At 39.5% G+C, this 19,261-nt stretch overlaps 1 protein-coding gene and 1 long non-coding RNA gene across 2 annotated transcripts; one reads left to right on the top strand and one right to left on the bottom strand.

Annotated features, from left to right (window-relative positions):
• Window positions 1–169: 169 nt before the first annotated feature.
• LOC121896446 lies at window positions 170–15,434 on the bottom strand. The gene is made up of 6 exons (XR_006096004.1): window positions 15,243–15,434; window positions 1,318–1,501; window positions 1,097–1,216; window positions 812–925; window positions 410–477; window positions 170–239 (listed from the first exon to the last, which is right to left on the bottom strand). It is a non-coding gene; the product is annotated as an uncharacterized LOC121896446 (long non-coding RNA).
• Window positions 8,413–19,009, top strand: LOC121896445 (ERBB receptor feedback inhibitor 1). Its single transcript, XM_042410357.1, has 4 exons — window positions 8,413–8,851; window positions 13,472–13,640; window positions 14,115–14,194; window positions 16,538–19,009. The coding sequence occupies exons 2-4, from the start codon at window positions 13,594–13,596 to the stop codon at window positions 17,557–17,559; spliced, it is 1,149 nt and encodes a 382-aa protein (XP_042266291.1). The 5' UTR covers window positions 8,413–8,851; window positions 13,472–13,593; the 3' UTR covers window positions 17,560–19,009.
• Window positions 19,010–19,261: the final 252 nt, after the last annotated feature.

Raw genomic sequence — 19,261 nt, 5'->3', positions numbered from 1 at the left:
ACTTCCTTATCATTCTGGTCACTCAGCATCCTCTGTTTTTCCTGGATCTTTACACTAGGTGTCGCCATAAATATACAACACAATGAACAGTTAAACTGTATTTCATCTAAGCTAAGAATAGTAATAGTAAAAATTGAGCAAACACTTGAAAATGAACTTGACTGTCATGTATTTCTGTTTTTGTTGTCAAGTACTCAGTAATGTCCTCCATGCTGACAATCAGCTAGTGGTGATCCAGCCTCTAACATTTGTTATTAAAAGAGCTGAATGTGAGTGCAACTGATTCTTTGTAAACAACTTTATTTGTCACAGTTGAAATCCATCATCTGTACCTGATGATTAGAAATATGAATATGCACTCTAACCTAACTAGATTTAAATTTAGATTTATTACTGCAGAATGGTTCACCTGGTATTGAAGGCTTCAGTGCACTCAGAACTCAGTTTACAAACATCCTTGTGAATTGCATGCAGCTCCTGGGTGAGATAACACACAGTTAACTGTCAAGAGTCTCAGTATTTCCCCGATAATCCCCCTTTAAAGGAGATTGCACATCAGACGGTCAACAGACAACTTTTGTTGGACACTATTCCCAAAAGTCTTTATCTTTAGGGAAAGTGTTAAATATTTTGTTGTAAACTAATTTAATTATTTTTATGTGTGTGATTTAAAGAAGATTTACAAGCAAGAGGGATGGAAGCATCATTCTGGCACTCCTTCCTTGATATCCTCCTACTTTCTACACACTTGGTAAAATGCAGCAGCAGCAAAATGCAAATTTAGGAACTGGCTGTTATTAACTGAACCTACATTTTCTAGATGAGATTTAACACGTAGGAAGTGTTTCTTCTCCTCCTGCAGTATCTTCAGATCCTCCCTCAACTGTCCATTCCTGGTCATCAGCTGATTGAAGCGTTTGCAACTCTAGAATAAAACATATGTTCGATAATAATAATAACAATAACAGGTGTTTTACACACACAGAAAACAAACCCCAGAAACTGTGAATATGAGGGTCAACTAAAAAATTTTTTTGAAAAATATGAAAATCTAATTTGAATTTATGGTCAAGGGGATTCTCTGGGTAACACTAACCCTGTCCAGTTTGTTTTCCATTGAGCAGGTGGTTTTTAGCAAGCAGCTGTTATCAGATTTACAACTGCGGTGTGCAGTTCCCCCACTCTGTCCTGCCAACTTCCTCTCCCATTCCAAAATCTGAAAACAAAGCCAACAAGTAGGGTCAACTGTGGTAAGAAAATCAGGAGGAATTCATCATGCAGCACTCTGTCAATGGTCTTCTGGAAAACAGACTTCACCTGTTAAGATGCTACTTCGCCTTTTTCTTCTTCCAGCTCCTCATCTGTTCTTTCTTCACAGGCCAACATGGCAGTAAGATCTTTAACAACGCTAACATCATTCTGACGGTTAAAACCACTCTGAGAGACTCTGAGACTGTGTAAAAGCTCTTCCCCTTCATCCTGGAGCCTCTGGATCTCTCGTCTACCACCGACAGAGAGACACAAACAAATACACACACACACAGTTTGGACAAAACAGGTGAAACTTGCAGAGGAGAATTACCTTTCAGCTAAATATGAAAACACAGAAAAGAGGCAACTTCAAAGACAGAAAACACTGGAACGTGTCTTTGCTTAGTGAACAAAAAGTAAAAGTGTTATTTAAAAAAAACACACACACTCAGTGGAAGATTTGGAATCAAGGGTGCAAACAAGAGGAAAAAATCCACTGCGCTGGGTTCAGCCATGTTATATTAAAGGCATTTTATTGTATCTCAAGACTCAGAGTGCCTTGGATTTTTCCCCCTCATTCACACAACAGATGCCTTTAAAAGCACCAGCAGTCTTTTTTTATTCACTGTTGTTGTTTTGACTTCATAGTTTTGATACTTAAGATGATCCTGAAGTGTGATACAGTAGTTTGCTATAAGAGATACTTTCATCTTGAGCTTCCATCTGACCCAGAAACATTCTGCATGTCTTCCACTTTGATCTTATCTCCTCTCTTGTTCTTTGGTATTATTACTGATAATATACAAAAATATCTGTAGTTTTTTCATTGACTAAAAATACAATGAAATGTATTGTCACATGTTTATGGAGACATGAATGTTTATATAATTATAAATATTTGACTGAATGTATTAAATCTGTTTATTTCATATTTAAAGTATTGAACATAAACTCAACATCATTGTATCACTGTAAAATATCTCTGGGATTTGTAAGTTTTGGCAAATAAAGGAAGCTACTTGTCTCTGTAGAGGAGGCCTTGGGTTTTTTTTCAATATTCCAGCTGTCAGCTGGAATACTGGAACAATTAACATCTATGTGATTCAGCTGTTGGCACCCGAAATTATGATACTGGACTGCAGGTCTAAACTTGTTGAGCAAATTATGCCAGCAGGTATCTTTCCAGAAGCATCTGCTGCTCATTGTTTTTCCCATCATCATTTTTTTTTCAGTTTGGGCTTAAAATACAACCATCAGTATTACAGTATTAAAATCTAAATAAGTACAGCTAAACATGTAATTACATACACACACAGTGCACTAAAGTCAGTATGACTCACATCGCATCATGCTAATGGCTCTCCGGTTGTATGAGGAAATCACATTCCTTCATGGAGGGAGGTGTCCGTCTTAATTACCTTGTGATCATAATAATGTCAACAGCACTGAAAAGTCTTGGTTCACGTCCAGGATGAGTAATGCTGGAGTGTGTCGCAGGGTCCATACTTCAGATAGATCACGTTGTGTTGATGGTTGGACTGACACAGTTATACTACTGTGGCAAGAAGGGTGTGTAGAGCAAACTGTAGAAATGATGAAATGATTGAATCTTTGACCTGCTGCCAGGACGGGATTACAGCAGTAGTGTGAACAGACACTCCTTTGGGCAAAGCTCGATTTTCCATTTGATGTAATCTATGCAGTAATTCTTTCAGAGGTCTCTGAGCAAATCACAAACATTTCTTTTCTGATAGAATGAAACTTATATTAATAACATCTGTCTAACTTTTCTCTTTTTCTGAGTAATGAAGATAAAACTGGAGGAGTTTTCTTCTCCTCTGTCTTCATGAAGCTATATGTTCCTCACCAGAACAGGTCAGACACATACACACACACACACACACACACACACACGCAAACACACATACAAAATGCCAGATAGACTGGCAGCTTGCTCCAGGAGACAAGTTTGCAAACTGAGTCAGCAGCCGTATTTCTGAATGACTCAACCAGTCCACCACAGAGCCCTTTCGTTTATCGGAGCCCTGCCCTCAATCCTCCCTCACACACAGGCACGCACTGCCTACGTTTTATTCGTGGCCTTACCTCACCACAGCATCACTTCCTTCCACCTAAATCAGCAAGGATATGTCTTCAAATAGCCAGCAGCAATAAGTCATGTGAAAATCAGTGCTGGTGACGTTTTATGATTGGTGTGGTAAAATCAGCAGAAGTAGTTTGTCATGGGACGGTTTATGTAAAGATTTAATTTTTATCCATTGACTCTGTGGTTTCTTACAATTCAAGGATGTTTTTTCACTTTCCTTTTGTGCTTGAGACTCTATTTTTCAGTAATGATATACGATGATGACATGCTGTGGTGAGTGATGTGGTGAATTTTCTGCAGAGCTAATAATCCTATGATCCTGCGAGTCATTTACTGCATGAATCAGTAATGTTGCCAGGAAAAGACTCCTACGTCTGCTTTGACTTTTCTTGGACGCTACCTGCTTTAATGCGGTAATATCTGCTGGAGGGCTGTTTAAGTGTCACACTGCATTTTTCTCCCTTACAAGACAGGCATCTGTGAACAAGGAAGTGGAGGAGGAAAGCAAGGAGGGGAGCATTAAACTATAAAAACATGGCATCGTGCAGTCTGGGCTTTGTCGGTGACTCAACAGGAAATGACGGAGCGGGAGTAAGTAAGGTGAGAGAAGGAAAGGGAGGAGGGTGGGAGCGAGAGGAGAGATAGAAAGAGGGAAAAAGGGAAGTTCGAGTAAGTCATGCCTCAGGACTCTGAGCTATGTTGTGGGGAGAGACAGACAGGGAGAGATCATACCATGGTTTTCTCAGGAAATCTGTAGGCCATGAAAACACAGATGGCCTCGTCATCCCCCCACCCCACACACTACTTTGCACAATAGAGTCGTGACGTGTACACACACATGTTAAATAATCAGCCTGCTGAGCAACAATATTACCAAATTTTGCAGTTTTCCAGAAGGATGACCTTGTATGTCATGTGTTGATTCAAAAAAGACTTTGACCGCAGATCGAGTTGTGAAAACAGCAAAAGCAAATGTTGACAGTGACGTCCTGTACTGTTAAAATTAAAAACACTATCTCCATGACCTGATGAGTAAACTTGGGTTACTGCGAACAAATAATTATGCTGATGATATGAGGATTTATGCGGAGAGTTGCTACTGAAGAGCTACATAATATAAAAGTTAAACCCACTGCTCATACACAGCATCTCTGGATTCAAGTGTGAGGCCTGTTTTCCCCCCTTTTATCCTCTGAAACTCTTAATGAACTGGAGATCAACTTCACAGGCCTGCGGAAGGACACCCGCTGGGCCTGCAGACCCTCTGCCCACATTGAGGCCTGGTAGGGAAGCTGCCCAGTGCTCCAGTGTTACATCCTGGGCAAAGAATTGCTCTTTTCAGGCTCGGGTCTCAGCTATTCATTGAAGCTGTCACCATGAAATCAGATGTCAAAGAGTTTAAATCACTTTAATCTTCACCACTTCCTCAATCACTTCTTTCCCCGATGACTCTTTTGTTTGTCTGTTGGTATCCTGGGAAAGAAAATCTTTCGCTTTCTTGTCTTTTGTAGGGATGCACATGTGTGTGTGCTTGTATATGTGTGGCTTTCCAACTCTAATCAATTCGTTTGGTTGTAGCAACAAGAACTAAATATTTACATGACGCATGAACAGCCTGTGATTCAATTTGTGTGATTAAAAAGATACACATCGATTTTGTATGAGAGTAGGTTTCTCAGAAATCATTTTCTTTTGGCTCTCAGTGCATTTTCTAAGCTATCCAGCAATCGCAGGCAGCGCAAACATCACTCTTCAGCCCGTCCTTCTCCCGGTGGCTGTTGATTCTGCGATAACTGAGCTGTCCTCTCTCGGGATGAGGTCAAAGGCCGTGGTACGAAGCCCACTCAGACATTTGAGGAGCTTTATTCCTTCCTGACGCCGCCAACTTGTCAGACCCAACTGCAAATCCATTAAATTAAAAAAAAAAAACGTTAAACTGATTAGACTGAAGGAAGTTGTAGGTGGTAACAAGGAAGTGCAAAAAGCAAGACACACTGTAAGAATTTCTTTTTCACGATTGCTCCATTATCAGTCCAGACTTGGATGACGGTGCCGTTTATTTCACCATTGCTGCCTCACTGATGAGTTTACTCACTTAGTCAAAAAACGGATAGGAATTTTGATTTCTTACACATGTAGCAGCTGTAACCGTGGGTTTTTTTTTTTTACAACATTTTATCATCTAGTGTAAATGTGTATATCTCGTAAACGTGACTCCAATACAGGTGTTTTTTTATTTGCTATAGCCGGTGACAGAAACGACAGCATTAAGAGGAATGTGAAACTCAAACATAAAACAGGTCGACCGTGACTTTGAAAACAGCAGCAGGCTTGTGTGTCTGTAGTCTGTAACAGTGCTCTAATTACTATTACATGTTTGTACACAGCTGGTTCCTCTATAAGAGAATTCCCTGTCTCACCATGTCAGCACATCAACCTACACAAATGTATTTACCATAGAACACGTATGTTAACACCTACTTACTTTATTTCCTATTCCAGCTTGATACACTGTTAAATGAGTGGTGGGCAGACATTCATCTTCTGAGATATTTTTCATTTTAGGGGTTGTTCAAACTATTATCTGAGATGAGATGTGAAACAGATCTGCTCGACCTCTCCAGCTTGATATTTCAAGAGTTATTATTGCTGTTTATCATCAAGTTATTCTCACTATTAATTCCTGCTTTAACCTCCATGTTTCTTGGCTTTAATCGAACTGAGCTCATAAAAAAAAAAAGAAAAAAAAAGGGATGAACAGAAGTAGTTGATTGTGGTTGAACTTTTTCACGGCCCATCTTTAATTTTGCAGCAGCGTGAGGGAGTTCCTCCTTCAGAGCAATCCATCACATCTTTGAAAAAGCATAAGAAAGGAGGGTTACAGATGTGGGAGTTGGGTTTCTGACTACACTGACAGCTGTGAGGGACAGAGGTCTCTCAGAGCAGGAAATGACTTGACCTCCCCTGTGGGAGACTGGCCCACCCCGACAACAACCCCCACAGCTCTGAGCATCCTGGGACGCCACAAGCGCCCACAGAGGGGCCGCAGAGCAACAGCAGAGCAAATCTGCCGGTCCAGGTGGCAAAAATTTTAAAATTGGATGGTGCCGTGTCATCTTGACACAACAAAACAGAACAAATGGCTAAACTAAACTAAACTGTCCTCTGTTACAAATAGTTTAAATATCAAGATGTGAGCTGCTCTGTTACTCTTCAAAGACAAACTTTTACTTTTGTTCAGTGCAGTGTCACGTCCAACGGCAGTTCAACCTCTTTATCTCAAAAACACAGTGGAATTACAGGTGTAACTAGTTTCATTGCACAACAGGAAGTTGATCAAATGGCTTATTTGCTAAAAAGTATGAGTATTCCTTTAAGCAAACAAACTACGGCGGTGGGCACGGGACAGTCATTGATTGCAGCAATAGAAACACATTACATGTGGTATATTTATTTTGTGGGTTGGTGCTTTATGGGCATATGGGTATAAGGCACTCCTTAATCCATACAAGGCCCTATATGGACTTTATTGGAGCTTTACAACAGTGGAACATTTGAACAATTGGGAACAATTCTCTTTTATGCTTTTATGAGGTTATATTATATATTATATTCAGCTCTTTACAATACTAATGCCTCTATTTGCCTGGAAGGATTTATTCAGATAGTTACCACAGATGAGAGATTATTAGGCAATCTGAGGGAATACTGTAGGCTCAGTGTGGTCTGGGCCCTGTGGTTAAAAACAAGAATGGCCTGCACCCACTTCCCCGTTATTTTCTGGTAAATGGCGTTCTGTATTGTCCTCCTGCTTCTCTCCGCGTGGGCGAAGACAAACACAGACAGTGAACTCCAATGTGACAGGAAGGCTTCAAAACAAGCCCTCATCCACCATGACCGGGCTGCCAATCTTGTACTTGTTCTTCTCTATCAGTTGTAGATTGTACTCAGGCCAAAAGCCACCCACACACTCTCTGACTCCCACACAGGTCACACTAAAATTGTTTACTGCCTTATGAAGGGCAATTTCCCATACATTCATCACACAAGGAAGATAAAATTATTCTAATTCTGCTTTTGGAGGTTGCTGATCATTTTTGGCCATTGACTGCCAGAGTTATTTTGTGCAGGGGGAAACATTGTTTGCAAGAAATGGAAATGTGGCTTTCTGATTTATAAACAGAAACATATGAATCTCCATGGAAACAATGAAGCACCAGTTTTTTGCCTTGAGGTATAGTCACATGTCTAGCTTGTTGATTTCCACACATTTTCTATTCCAGTAGTAGTGAGGACACACGTTTCGTGGATGATGACAGCTGCACCTGGAGTCATTTTCTGTGTGATGATTGGCTGATTTGATCCACATTTATTTTAAACGGAAAATCCACCAGGCTGATAATCTTCTCTGGTTTACCCTAGTGGAGTAAAGTAGAAGTGGCAATACCAAAGCACAATACTGCATTAAAAAGTACAGAAGTATTATCAGCCAAATACCAAAAATATCAATTAAGCAGAATGACCCATTACAGAGTGTTATTGGATAATTATTGCTGATGTATTCATGGACGAGCAGCATTTTCGTGTTGCATTTTATAGATTTTTTTTATAGTACTTATAGTGTTATAGTTTTTTTTATGGTACTTAATGCCTAGTATTTTATGAGACCATCATGTGTTTTGTATGTAAAGGCAAAGTAACCAGTAACTTGGGTGAAAAGTACAATTTTTCCCTTTGTAAATGTGTGTGGTAGGCCTAGATGTATAGCCCGAAGCAGTGGTTCTCAGAGTGGGGTCTGGGGACCCCCAGGGGTCCTTGAAGGGGTTCCAGGGGGTCCCCAGTAAAAAGGAGAATAATTTATTTTAACTATAATTCCATCCATAAGTAACACAATGACAATGTATGACTATTCTGGTCATGTTGTTCATACACTTTCTGTGGTAAAAAGCAAAAATCTTATCAGATGGGGGACCCTGTGACAAGATCTTATCAAATGGTCTAATTTGGTCCATGGTCTAATTTGTGTCACTTTAAGGGTCCTTGACATAATAAAGTTTGAGAACCACTGGCCTAAAGAAGCATAAAATATGAATATTCAAGTAAGTACCTTAAAAATAGTCTATAGCCTTCATTCCCCAAATGTATTTTCCACCACCTCTGGTTTATAAACCATTACCTACTTTTCCTTTCCTTTTTCATTTCGTTTTTCCAAACGCTTTTTGTGTTTTGGGGGATTTTTTCCCTTTAAGACGGCCTTTGGGTGGAGTTAACGTGTTCAGGGTGCTGGGTGTATTTATAAAGAGATGAGGAAAGACGCGTCACTCTGACAAAATGAGTTTCACCTCCCAGTATTGTTGACAGGAGGGATGCTGCACATGGTTCAGTTTGGACTGGGACACTGACTTTTACTGGACACACAGATTTTCATTTTCTCTTTGGACACAGATCGACCGACCCGGCTGTACGGGATGGAGGATTAGACTGACTTTCATGGTAAGATTTATTTCCATTTAGCCATGAAAATAATACTTTATTTAATGGAAACTGGGCTTTAAATACTTAAAATGAACGATCAGGAACAGTGTTATATGAGATGTGAACGGGACAGCCTGTTCAATCAAGATTTTACTCAGAAATCGGAGCTACAGTGAAAAGACTAGTTGTTAGAAGAGCCGGCAGACGCGGTCTTAGGTCTAAAATAACTTTCCAATAGTTCAATAGTGAGAGGACTGATTCAGCTGGTCTGTCTGGGATCGTGTTCTGAGAGCAGCAGGAGGGTCTGCTGTCCTGATCCACTGCAGGACTCTCTGATGTCCGCCAGGTCAAGTCCCGTCGAGGCGGGATGGGTCTTGCCTGCTCAGCGGCACCTCCCCGGTCAGCCGCTGGCGGGCGCTGGACGCTATCTATCTATCTATCTATCTATCTATCTATCTATCTATCTATCTATCTATCTATCTATCTATCTATCAGTGTTGTTCATGGGGGGCAACACAGTTTTACAGGCAGCTCTGTATGTTGTCAGTGTAGTATTTTATTTTTTGAGTACTTTACTTATTTTAAGAGTAAAACAGATTCATAAAGTGTGTTTTTTAGAGTTGTATCTGAGTGAAGATAGTGAGTGCTGACAGAGTTACAGCAGTTTATGTTAAACTCATTTGGTAAAGAAATAAGTCATACACACAAATGTATGTATTGTGCTGCACTATGTGCCTTAAATTGTGATTTATGGGTCATCCACACTCAATAAACTGTGTCCTGTTCCTTTTATGGTTGAATGAAAATGTTGTTGCCTTTATTAGACTGCTACCTATTTGTATTTTAGAGATTTGGCCCCACGGGCTGCTACAACTGACCTACAGAGTACTTACAGTATCTATATGAATCTACCTGGTTATACCTACATTTAGCCCATATGTATCTAAATATTTATGCTTACAAGTAAACTACAGAAAATGGAGTCTATGTGTAATGATGTGATTTCAAATGCAATGAAAGATCTACTTAAAATTGGACAGGATTGTACCCATCACATTTGTGAGTTTACGCAGATAATTTGTAGATTTAATTACATCTTGACAGGTGATCACATGTGAAAACTGGATATGAATTTGTTTGAGCAAATACAAATGTGGATGGCTGTAAATAGTGCAGCCTATAAATATTAAGCATTTTTTCCAGTTCGTTTTTATTCTACCCCTCAGAGTTACCAAATTATTAATGCAGATTTGTGAAGGTCTGGGGTGAGTAAGTTCATGTAAAGCATAAAAATTAGAGTCTACAGCAGTCACTCTCTAACTCACAAAGTGTCGAATTTGATCCAGCCTCCTGGGTCACTTTTACACCTACAAGCTGTTAGCGATCAAGAAGCATCTGCGCTGTAATTCGTTTTCTTTTCTACCTACAACACCTACTAAATCAGCTTCAAAGAACAAATCAAATACGACTCTTAATAATGTGAAGTGTCTGGGGGATTCATATCATAAACTGCTTGACCGCTGTTGCAATAATGGTAATTACTCATTACTCATGAGTAAACGCCGATATAGATCATAAATTAAATGAGCCAATCCCAGAGAGGAATGATTCACCACTATTGGTCCCACAATCTCAGGAGATTTGAAGTCAGCCAAAGGACTGGGAATCAGTGATTTTGCAAATGATAAGGAGAACTATTTTTATTTTCTTAGTCAGATGTTCCACATGCGTCAAGGTTGACTTATTCCACTTTCTCTCCAAATGGACTTTAATGTACTGTGCTGCTAACTGGTCTTTCTTTTTTTGTTTTGTTTTTGTTTTTCTCTTTGGATTTACATGTTTCTATTGTTTTTTTTTTAAGGGATTTTTAGACATATATATCTTTATCCTTTCTGTTGTTATCATGCTCTATGCAGTGAATGCTCTTTATAAGGGAATGGTTTAATGAACTGTATGCATGGCCCTGTCACATATATAGCCAGAGTCTCATACATCTGACCCCTGACACCAGTGCATGGATAGTATACATGTCTACTGGTCTGGTGTGTTTAATAGTTTTTCTTTAATATATCTCTTAAATCATTTATTTCTTTCTCTTTAATCTTGGCTGCCAATACTGGTCCTGAGAGCAGTTTTTTTTATTGTATTGTGTGTATAAGTATTGTGGCCTAGTGAGACTGTGGTTAAAATATTTACATTAAATTCATTTAATAAGATTTACATATCGCCTGCTAAGGTGTGAATGTTACTTTACAATAAGTTGTAAGTACAAATAGGTGATGTAAAGCACCTATTTTATGCCAGGGCTTTAATTAAATCATCTGTAAAGGTGCAGTCAGTTGAAAGGCTTATTTCCTGAAAAAAGTGGTGTGAGGACTTGCCAAGGACAGCTCATCAAGGCTCCTGCAATGAGATAAACAAACAGGTTTTTTTTCTGCTTCTGGCTTGTCCTTCCAACAGTGCCAGCACACGCATATCCTCCTGCATAGGATTTGTGGCACAGGCTCATACCTTGGCCGTGTCTTCTTGTCTCCATGGCGTATCTTCAGTTCCAACCTCATGGGAGAGTTCACTTGGATTTTCAGGCTTGCTTCGCTGCGCACCAAAGTGACACAAAGGCCCATTCATGCCTGAGAGTGGCTCCATTCATCGGACACTGAGTAATTGCCGGTAGAATTCATAATTGTTCAGCATCTTCCATCTCCGAGGTTCACTGGCGGAAATAACGCCACAGTCGGTTGTTTTAAGGATGACATGAATATTCAAATAGATGCACGGGTCACTGTTTTGTTTGTAGTGGGTTTTTTTTTTTGTTGCATTATGCATGCGCTGCATTGTTTGCATCCCACATCGGTCGTAAACCTGAAATGAAACAAAGCAGGACTCTGAAGAATAAGATTGCGCATGTGACTGTAAAATTGTGACTTTTCGTCATCCTCCTGCAGGCGAGGAGGAGGAGTAGGCTTCTGTAATTATTGGTTTGAAAGTAATTTTGGTGCACCGTTCAATTCTATAGAAAAAAGACAAGGTGTAGTGTATTTTCCAATGCTTCAGAAAGTTCATTTTCAAGTCTGAACAATAATAATAATAATAATAATAATAATTCAACATGGTTTTGCATCAATATTATTGTCAAACTAAAAGCTATTTAAAAATCAGATGTCCAGTATAGGTTGAATGGTACTTTCTGATCATTATGATAAATTAAGATATCACTTGATTTGTGTCTGTCACGACAGAGGTCAGGGTCAGAGGGTCATGAGCGGCATCCCTGGAGCTGGAGGGGGCTAAAACTGAACACACAATTTTCTCTGTCTGTACGACTGTTCTTTAGATACTCTGCATATACTGTTAATGCCAATCTTTTTTGGTCTTGTGTGTTTACTTTTTGTCATTCATTAATCTGACTACTATCATTTATCTCCTTAAAAAAAAGACCCGATAACATTTTTATAAGATATTTCCTTGTCAGTTGCAGCGTCTGTCAATGTACTTCTTGTCTTTACTGAGATATTAGTAAACTAAAACACTTTAAATCACTTTACGGTCCATGGCCGACTGTCATTGTATGCGCGGTGCTTTGGTGTGCCATCTCACTGGCGGAGTTTGTCATTCAGCTTCACAGGAATGCCGCACAATTAGCCCCTGTTGTTAGGGCAGATACTGCAGGGTTTCATGGTCACAGAGAGGAAGGAGGGCGAGGAGTGCGGCCGCCCTCCCACATCTGACCCAGAGGTTGTGCAATAGCCCGCTCATCAGACAAATGGCTTTAAGCTGGCACCACAAAGAGTCACACATACACAGCTGCCAGAGCAGACTGAAGTCGTTTACTGGTTTTTTGTTGTGACTGTAGCGTCACCTTTGTGTCTGTGCTTTAATAACAATGCAGCAAATCAGTAATGACACTGTATTTTGATATTTACTGTACTTGGTAAATATAAGGACAATTTCAGGATAAGAGAATCTCTTGCACAATACTCTCACAAAATTCTTTACATTTATTCAGTTTCGCTGCAGGCCGACCTTTTTCAGAGTGAGAGATGTCCCAAAACAGGACAAAATAAGGAGCGTAATGATATTAATACAGTATTGTGTCTTTCATTATAAAGCTTTCACTTTGGCACACAAAATCTGTTGAACTACTCAGTGCTGTGGTTGTTTTTGTCTTTCCACATCTGCACACGTTTGCTCTGTTGTTCCATGTGTAAATAACTTTCCATAAATGGAAAGTCATTTGCCATTTTTAAATGAGTAACATGACACGACATCAACTTACTGAACCGTGAACTTTGTGCAGCATTACACCCTTACAGAATTATTATATGCTGGAGTCACATATACAGCATGTTTTTGTTTCAGTTCTTGTTTCATTTATTGGCGATATATATTTATATGCGATTCCAGCTTATTAAGTATTCGCTGTAGATTGTTTTCTGACATTTGATTTGCCTGCAGCTGGGTGTGCTGGATGTGGTTGTGTTCCAGATGTATGCTGTTTATATGCCCTGTTTGTAGGTAGAGTGTTGTATTACAAAAGCTTAATTGTTACACACTTCCTCTAACAATGTGTGAATGTACAAGATAAGTAGCCATGTGAATACCATCCATCTACCACTCAGTTTTCTGTTTCTCCAACAGCTCACCGTGGGCTAGGATGAAGCCGGGATGAGTTTGATGGAGCTGACTTGTGTTGGAGCTGTAGACTGATACCAAACAGAACTTGATGCTTTTTAACAATAAAACTGCCTTTCTGCCACAACATGGCCAGGAGTCAGAATAACTACTGGGGACAGCATGACCTCAGCAGGTACGCAAACACAATTCTGACACTGGCAAAAACAAAATATAACATGCACCCATTGTTATATAATATGGCAGTAAAAGCACTATACTTTCATCATAGTATCAGGAGTGTGATTTTCATATTATCTTGCCACATTTGATGCCTAAAGGGACAGAAATCACTAAAAAAAGTAGAATGAAAGGTTAACTTCTGCAATTGTTAAAAGTATTTCTTTAATTTCTTTTTCTTTTCTTACTTAACAATTAGTATTATTGTTAAAAGTATTAGTAAAATTGTTTCCATGCATCTGTGATCAGAGTCCGTCATTTTCTTTGGTAATGCTGATATGTTTATAAAACGTAGAACAGAACATATTCCCTGTAAAGCATATGTCATGCTTGTTATTTCATGTATAATGACTTACTCATGACAAGTTATGTGCAGAAATGATTTACGCACATGCACAGCTCTGATTTCTCAACCTCTCCTGATTTGCAGAGTGTGCTTTGGCCTGAGTGCTGACATGGAACACAACCTGACGGAGCTTCAGCAACAGCAAATAGCCAAGGAATTTAACCGTGAGTCTTCTAGATATCATTTTTACATGTATGTACAACCAACTGACTGCAAAACACTGACGCTGACAAGCATTCACACTGTTCTTCAAATTTTTATGTTTTCGTTTTCCGTACGTTTTTCGATCGCTACCTGCTTCTGCCTACTTTCAGCCACAGAAATCATTCAAATATCAAAATGTTCAGCTCTTTAAGTGCATTTATGCTATGACCTTTCTTCTTTCTAGCATAATCCAATGATTTTATATACTTTTTAAAAATATAAAAATTTATAATGGAAAGTCTATGGGAGGAATGTTTGAAAGTTGATATCTCAAAAACTAAAAGTGCTAAAGTATTCATACTTCATGGACAGGTGTCTCGTGTGGAAATGCTTAACATATTAAAACATGGTACCAATAGCGCCACCATTTGGTCAGGTATTATGCATTTTATGCCGTGGCTAATAACTTATGAACCATGAGGTGTATCAAAACAATATTTGCACAGCGTGTTTCTTGAACAATGCCAATTCGACTGCTATAGGCCACACCCATTTGCGCCTGGAAAAAATGTACTTTTGGCAAACACATTTTCTGCTTCTGTTGGCACATATTTCATCTAATCTTCACCAAACTTGGTACATACCATATTTAGATGACCCTGAATAAAACGTATGAGTTTGTTTTTGTGCATTTCTTACTGTTTATCTGTAATTGGTCACCAAAATTTTGAAGGAGAGGACAAAAACAGTAGAGTTTCCTGGGATGAAGACTGCATTTCCCATGAGCAACTTGGTCATAAATAGGTTTACTCACTTCAGTGGTCTAGCCCCTCAACGTTATACAAACTACTGTTGATTGCCTGGTGCGTGTTGGTCATCATGCTAACAATCACAGAAAGCTTTGCGGCGCTTTCTTTGCTCTACAAATGCAGCTAACATTAGCTACATTCAACTAACGTTAGCCATAGCGTTAGTTTGCTTTGTTTTAGCCACCAATGTAAATTCATATATTGATGTAAAACCACGTCTTGCAATGTATTGCAAGAATAAAATAAACATATTACATACCTGTTTAGGAGGAAGAGAGACAATTCAGGATTGGTTTTGAATCCTTTCAAATCCTGCGGTTCTGTCCATTTGTTGAATGACCGATCAAGGTTGACTCGTGTTTCTATCACTGCCCCTTTTAGCTTTTTTTGTTCTTCTGTCAACTCTTTTCTTTTTATCTTTGCTGATCCTGCCCTAGTTTCGCCATAACCACAAAATATAAAATATAAAATATAAAATAAAATTATCTAAGGAAAAATCTCCTCCTGCTTTCTTTTAACTGGCTAACGTACAACTCACTGTAAAACTTGTAAAATGGAAAATGTAAACACAGGTTCGTCTGATCTGTGTGCTGTGTTTCATCTGTTTTCGCAGGGAATCCAACCTGGCGACAGGCATTTAGAGTAACGATATAGAAATAGCCAATCTTATCGCTGTTGGTCTCGTTTGCTTATGTAGGTCATACAGAGGCAACAATATTAAACTGAGACTGTTTCATAACAAGTTAAAAACTCCTTGTAGTTGCTTTAAATGTTAAACCTTAATATACAGAGAAACATTTATTTGAAACATGGCACACAAGGTTTAGCAAAGAAATGAAATGAAAATACATTTTATTAACTAAACACTAATATAACTTTTACTTTTTTATTTTTACCTTTATTTTAACCGTTTTCATCGTCAACTCCTGTTCTTACACGTGCTAGAAAAAGTTTACATCCTATCCAAATTTTTGAATTAAAAAAAAATTTCTTAGTTTTGTCTTGGCCTGAGAAACTTGAGTGTAAAACCCATTTGGCTAATAAAAGAGTGTGTAGAGTTTAGGTGAGTTTGTCATCGGGGGGGTGGGGGGAAGCTATCGCTCCCTGGTCACACCAGCTGTTCCTGCAGTCTGGGGCACATCGGATGTTATGGGAAGCTCTGTTAAGATTACGGCCTGCCTCGCAGATAATGACGATTCCTGTGTTAATCAGAGTGTTGTGGCTGATGTTTGACGAACAGGGTGATAGGTTAAGCGGTTGTTTTTGACGTGTTTTCACTCCCGTTTCCTGTATGATACCTTCAGCACAACTGTGGGCAGCCCACTCCCCCTGGTATTTTTCCCTCCTACACCATCCGTACACTCTAGTTAAGATTTTTTTTTCTCATTGCAAGTTGTTTTCCATGTTTCTTCCTCTGAGAGTTGTTTCCGCTCTGAAGGAAACAACAGTGATAGCAAAACCTTGTATAATAAACAGCGGCTTCTTGGTATATAGTGCCATTTACGATTTCATGAAGGCAGTTGTTTAATACATGATTGTTTGTCCCTTTCCCAGCCAACATCTCCCTCTCCCAGTCTCCTTTCTACTCTGATACTTACCGCCTGACGCCTGAAAACATTCTCCAGCCCCATGAGGGGGACCAGGTGGTCCCTTCATCCCAGAGACGGACAATGTTTGGGGGCCACCAGAGAGAAGCCAAACCCCTGCCTCCTCTGCCTGACCCTGAGGAGCTTATGTCAGATGAGGCAGCTGATAGCGAGGTGGAATTCTTTACCAGTGACCGACGGCGACTTTTGCCCAAAAGCTGCCCCAAGGCTGTGTGCAGGGGCAGCAAAAGAGGCTGCGGCCAGGTGAATAATGCCTATGAGGAGAGCTCATTGCGGGCTGGTGGCGCTGGAATTGGCTCCATGGCTTTTTCCTGGCCAGGCAGAGAGGACAGGCCAACAGGTAGAGGGGGTGGGTTTGGAGCTGACAACTGGACACTAGCTCCCCAGAGAGAAGACCACCAGCATGTGGTGTCAGCAGTTGGGGGTACTTTGTGTAACAAACAGCCAGACCAACACCAGTCATCCAGATTCCGGTTTTCCTGCTCAGGCCCTGCTTCCCAGCTGTTCCACAGCAGCACCACAACAGTCCCCACTGAAAAGCCACAAATCCCTCCTCGTATCCCCATCCCTCCAAAACCTCCAGCTCTCTCAAAGAGTATGAGCGCCAACAAAGAGGACAAACCTCCCAAAATCCCACCAAGGGTCCCTTTAGTCCCACCGTGCCCGCCACGTACCCCAAGCCCAAAAAGCCTTCCAATTTATATCAACGGTGTGATGCCTGCCACACAGAGTTTTGCTGCTAATCCAGAATATGTGAGTAAGGCATTACAGAGACAGCAGAGTGAAAGGGCGCCACCTACAGCTCAATTTTCTCCCTGCATTGTTCCCATCTTGAAGGATGGCAGAAAGGCCAGCGCCACTCACTACATCCTCCTGCCGCCAGGCCGCCAGGTGTACACGGACAGACGAGAAAGACTCCTGAGTGAACCTGCCAGGACGGGAAACTCCAGCGTCTGGCAGAACAGATAAAAATCCTCGCTTATGTCACTGTGTCTGACACTCAATGAGGAGAAAACTTTGACTGACATCATTAATAAACATGTGATACACTAGTGGACCGAGTGTGTAACAACACCTACATGCTACATTCACATGTCTAATGTCATATTAGTCTTACTTTCAATGGCTGATGTATTTTAAGATTATTTATGTCACACAGCACTGTGAGGTTTTTGTCTGTTTTAAATGTTTCACCGGTGAGTATTTTAAAGATGTCTCCTGGAAAACATCATAACATTCCAGTATTTTCACTAATGTAGGAGAAATATTTACCTCCCATAACCATTTACGGTTTTGGTTAGCTGCAGTTTCTTATGAGGACAATATTTCATCACTCATTTAATTTTACGTCTGACAGCCATGCAGGCATATCGTTAAAACAACTGATACTATATTTCTTACAGGTGAGCAAATAATTACTGTATATACAAGCTGGGCTTGTATAAAACTGTTCATTCCCTGTGTGTTATTTTTTAAGACAATGCTGCTTGAAATCCTGATTATAATGTATTGATAGATTTTATGTTTTGCAGAATCATTCTCACATTAAGATAATAATGATTTATGGTAAACTTAACAATGAACAATGTGGCCGATATTAGAACACAGTCAAAACACCTTTTAAACTACAGTGCTATCAAACACTTCATCTGATTAAAACTGAATTTAACTTGTATTTGTAATTCAAAGCACATGCCTTTTGCAGGATTTTGTGCATGAGTGCTTAATTTTTCTTAAAAGCACCTTTTTCAATTATGAAAAAGCTGATTGTCTTATTTTAAAGTTACATCAAGCTACATCCTTCCTGCAAAATAATCTACATTTTAATTTCAAACATTGATTCATGCTTTTTGTTCTATGCTCAAGTGCACAAGATTTAATTTATTTAAAAGGTATTTTCTGTGATCCCAAAATTCAAAACACACGACTGAAACCTGCCGTCATCCTCAAATTGATTGACAGGTCTCTTAATAAACATATGAAGAACAATAGTCAACAACTAAGTCATTAATGCTGTCTGATGCTGTTCATTTTTGTGTATTTGTACACAGAGGTAAAAAAGCCTCTGTATTCAATTATGATCCTTTGACAAAAAACATCTTAATAATTAAAGCAAATACTTCTAATTGTGTGTGTGAATTTAGCTCAAATACTGTATACATGGTCAAAAAAAATACAGATTGGGCCTTTTGTATGTGTGGGCATGGAAATCGTGTTACGTTTACACTGTTGAGGTACGGACCCGCGTTTACAACGTTCGTTACATCGACGGGTTGGAAGTTCTCATGAAGGTTCTGTGTCAAATTCAGCCCAAGCAAAGGCTGTTTGTAAGTTCATCATGTTGTTTGTGTCAAAAATAAATCATTGTAAAATTGTGTTTTTAATGTATTTATAGAAATAAAATAACTTATTCATTCTATGAATGGGTCAGTGTCCTTTTTCCTCAACATATGTACCTATAGGAGGCATCTTTTGGTTGCTCTTCTCTGTTTTACCAACAATCTCAATAGGATACTTGAGTCTTTCATTATTTTGTCAAGATGGATGGATGAAAGAAAAGAGGAAAGAATGGCACATACATTTTTGCCATTGTTATTGTGTTATACGTCTTTGAAGAAAACCATAATTAATAAGCAGCAGGGTCTGCTGATACACAAATATTCCTGTAACT

Source organism: Thunnus maccoyii, chromosome 4, assembly GCF_910596095.1.
Source record: "Thunnus maccoyii chromosome 4, fThuMac1.1, whole genome shotgun sequence".
Taxonomy (NCBI): Eukaryota; Metazoa; Chordata; class Actinopteri; order Scombriformes; family Scombridae; genus Thunnus; species Thunnus maccoyii.
Note: the sequence above shows the minus strand (reverse complement) of the source record. Positions and strands in the feature narration are given on the sequence as shown.

Bases quoted from the DNA above. Each gene is read 5' to 3' on its own strand.
- LOC121896445 (XM_042410357.1), top strand. From the start codon at position 13,594: ATGGCCAGGAGTCAGAATAACTACTGGGGACAGCATGACCTCAGCAG. The intron at 13,641-14,114 runs GTACGCAAACAC...CCTGATTTGCAG, and splicing joins GGACAGCATGACCTCAGCAG to AGTGTGCTTTGGCCTGAGTG. The intron at 14,195-16,537 runs GTGAGTCTTCTA...TCCCTTTCCCAG, and splicing joins AATAGCCAAGGAATTTAACC to CCAACATCTCCCTCTCCCAG.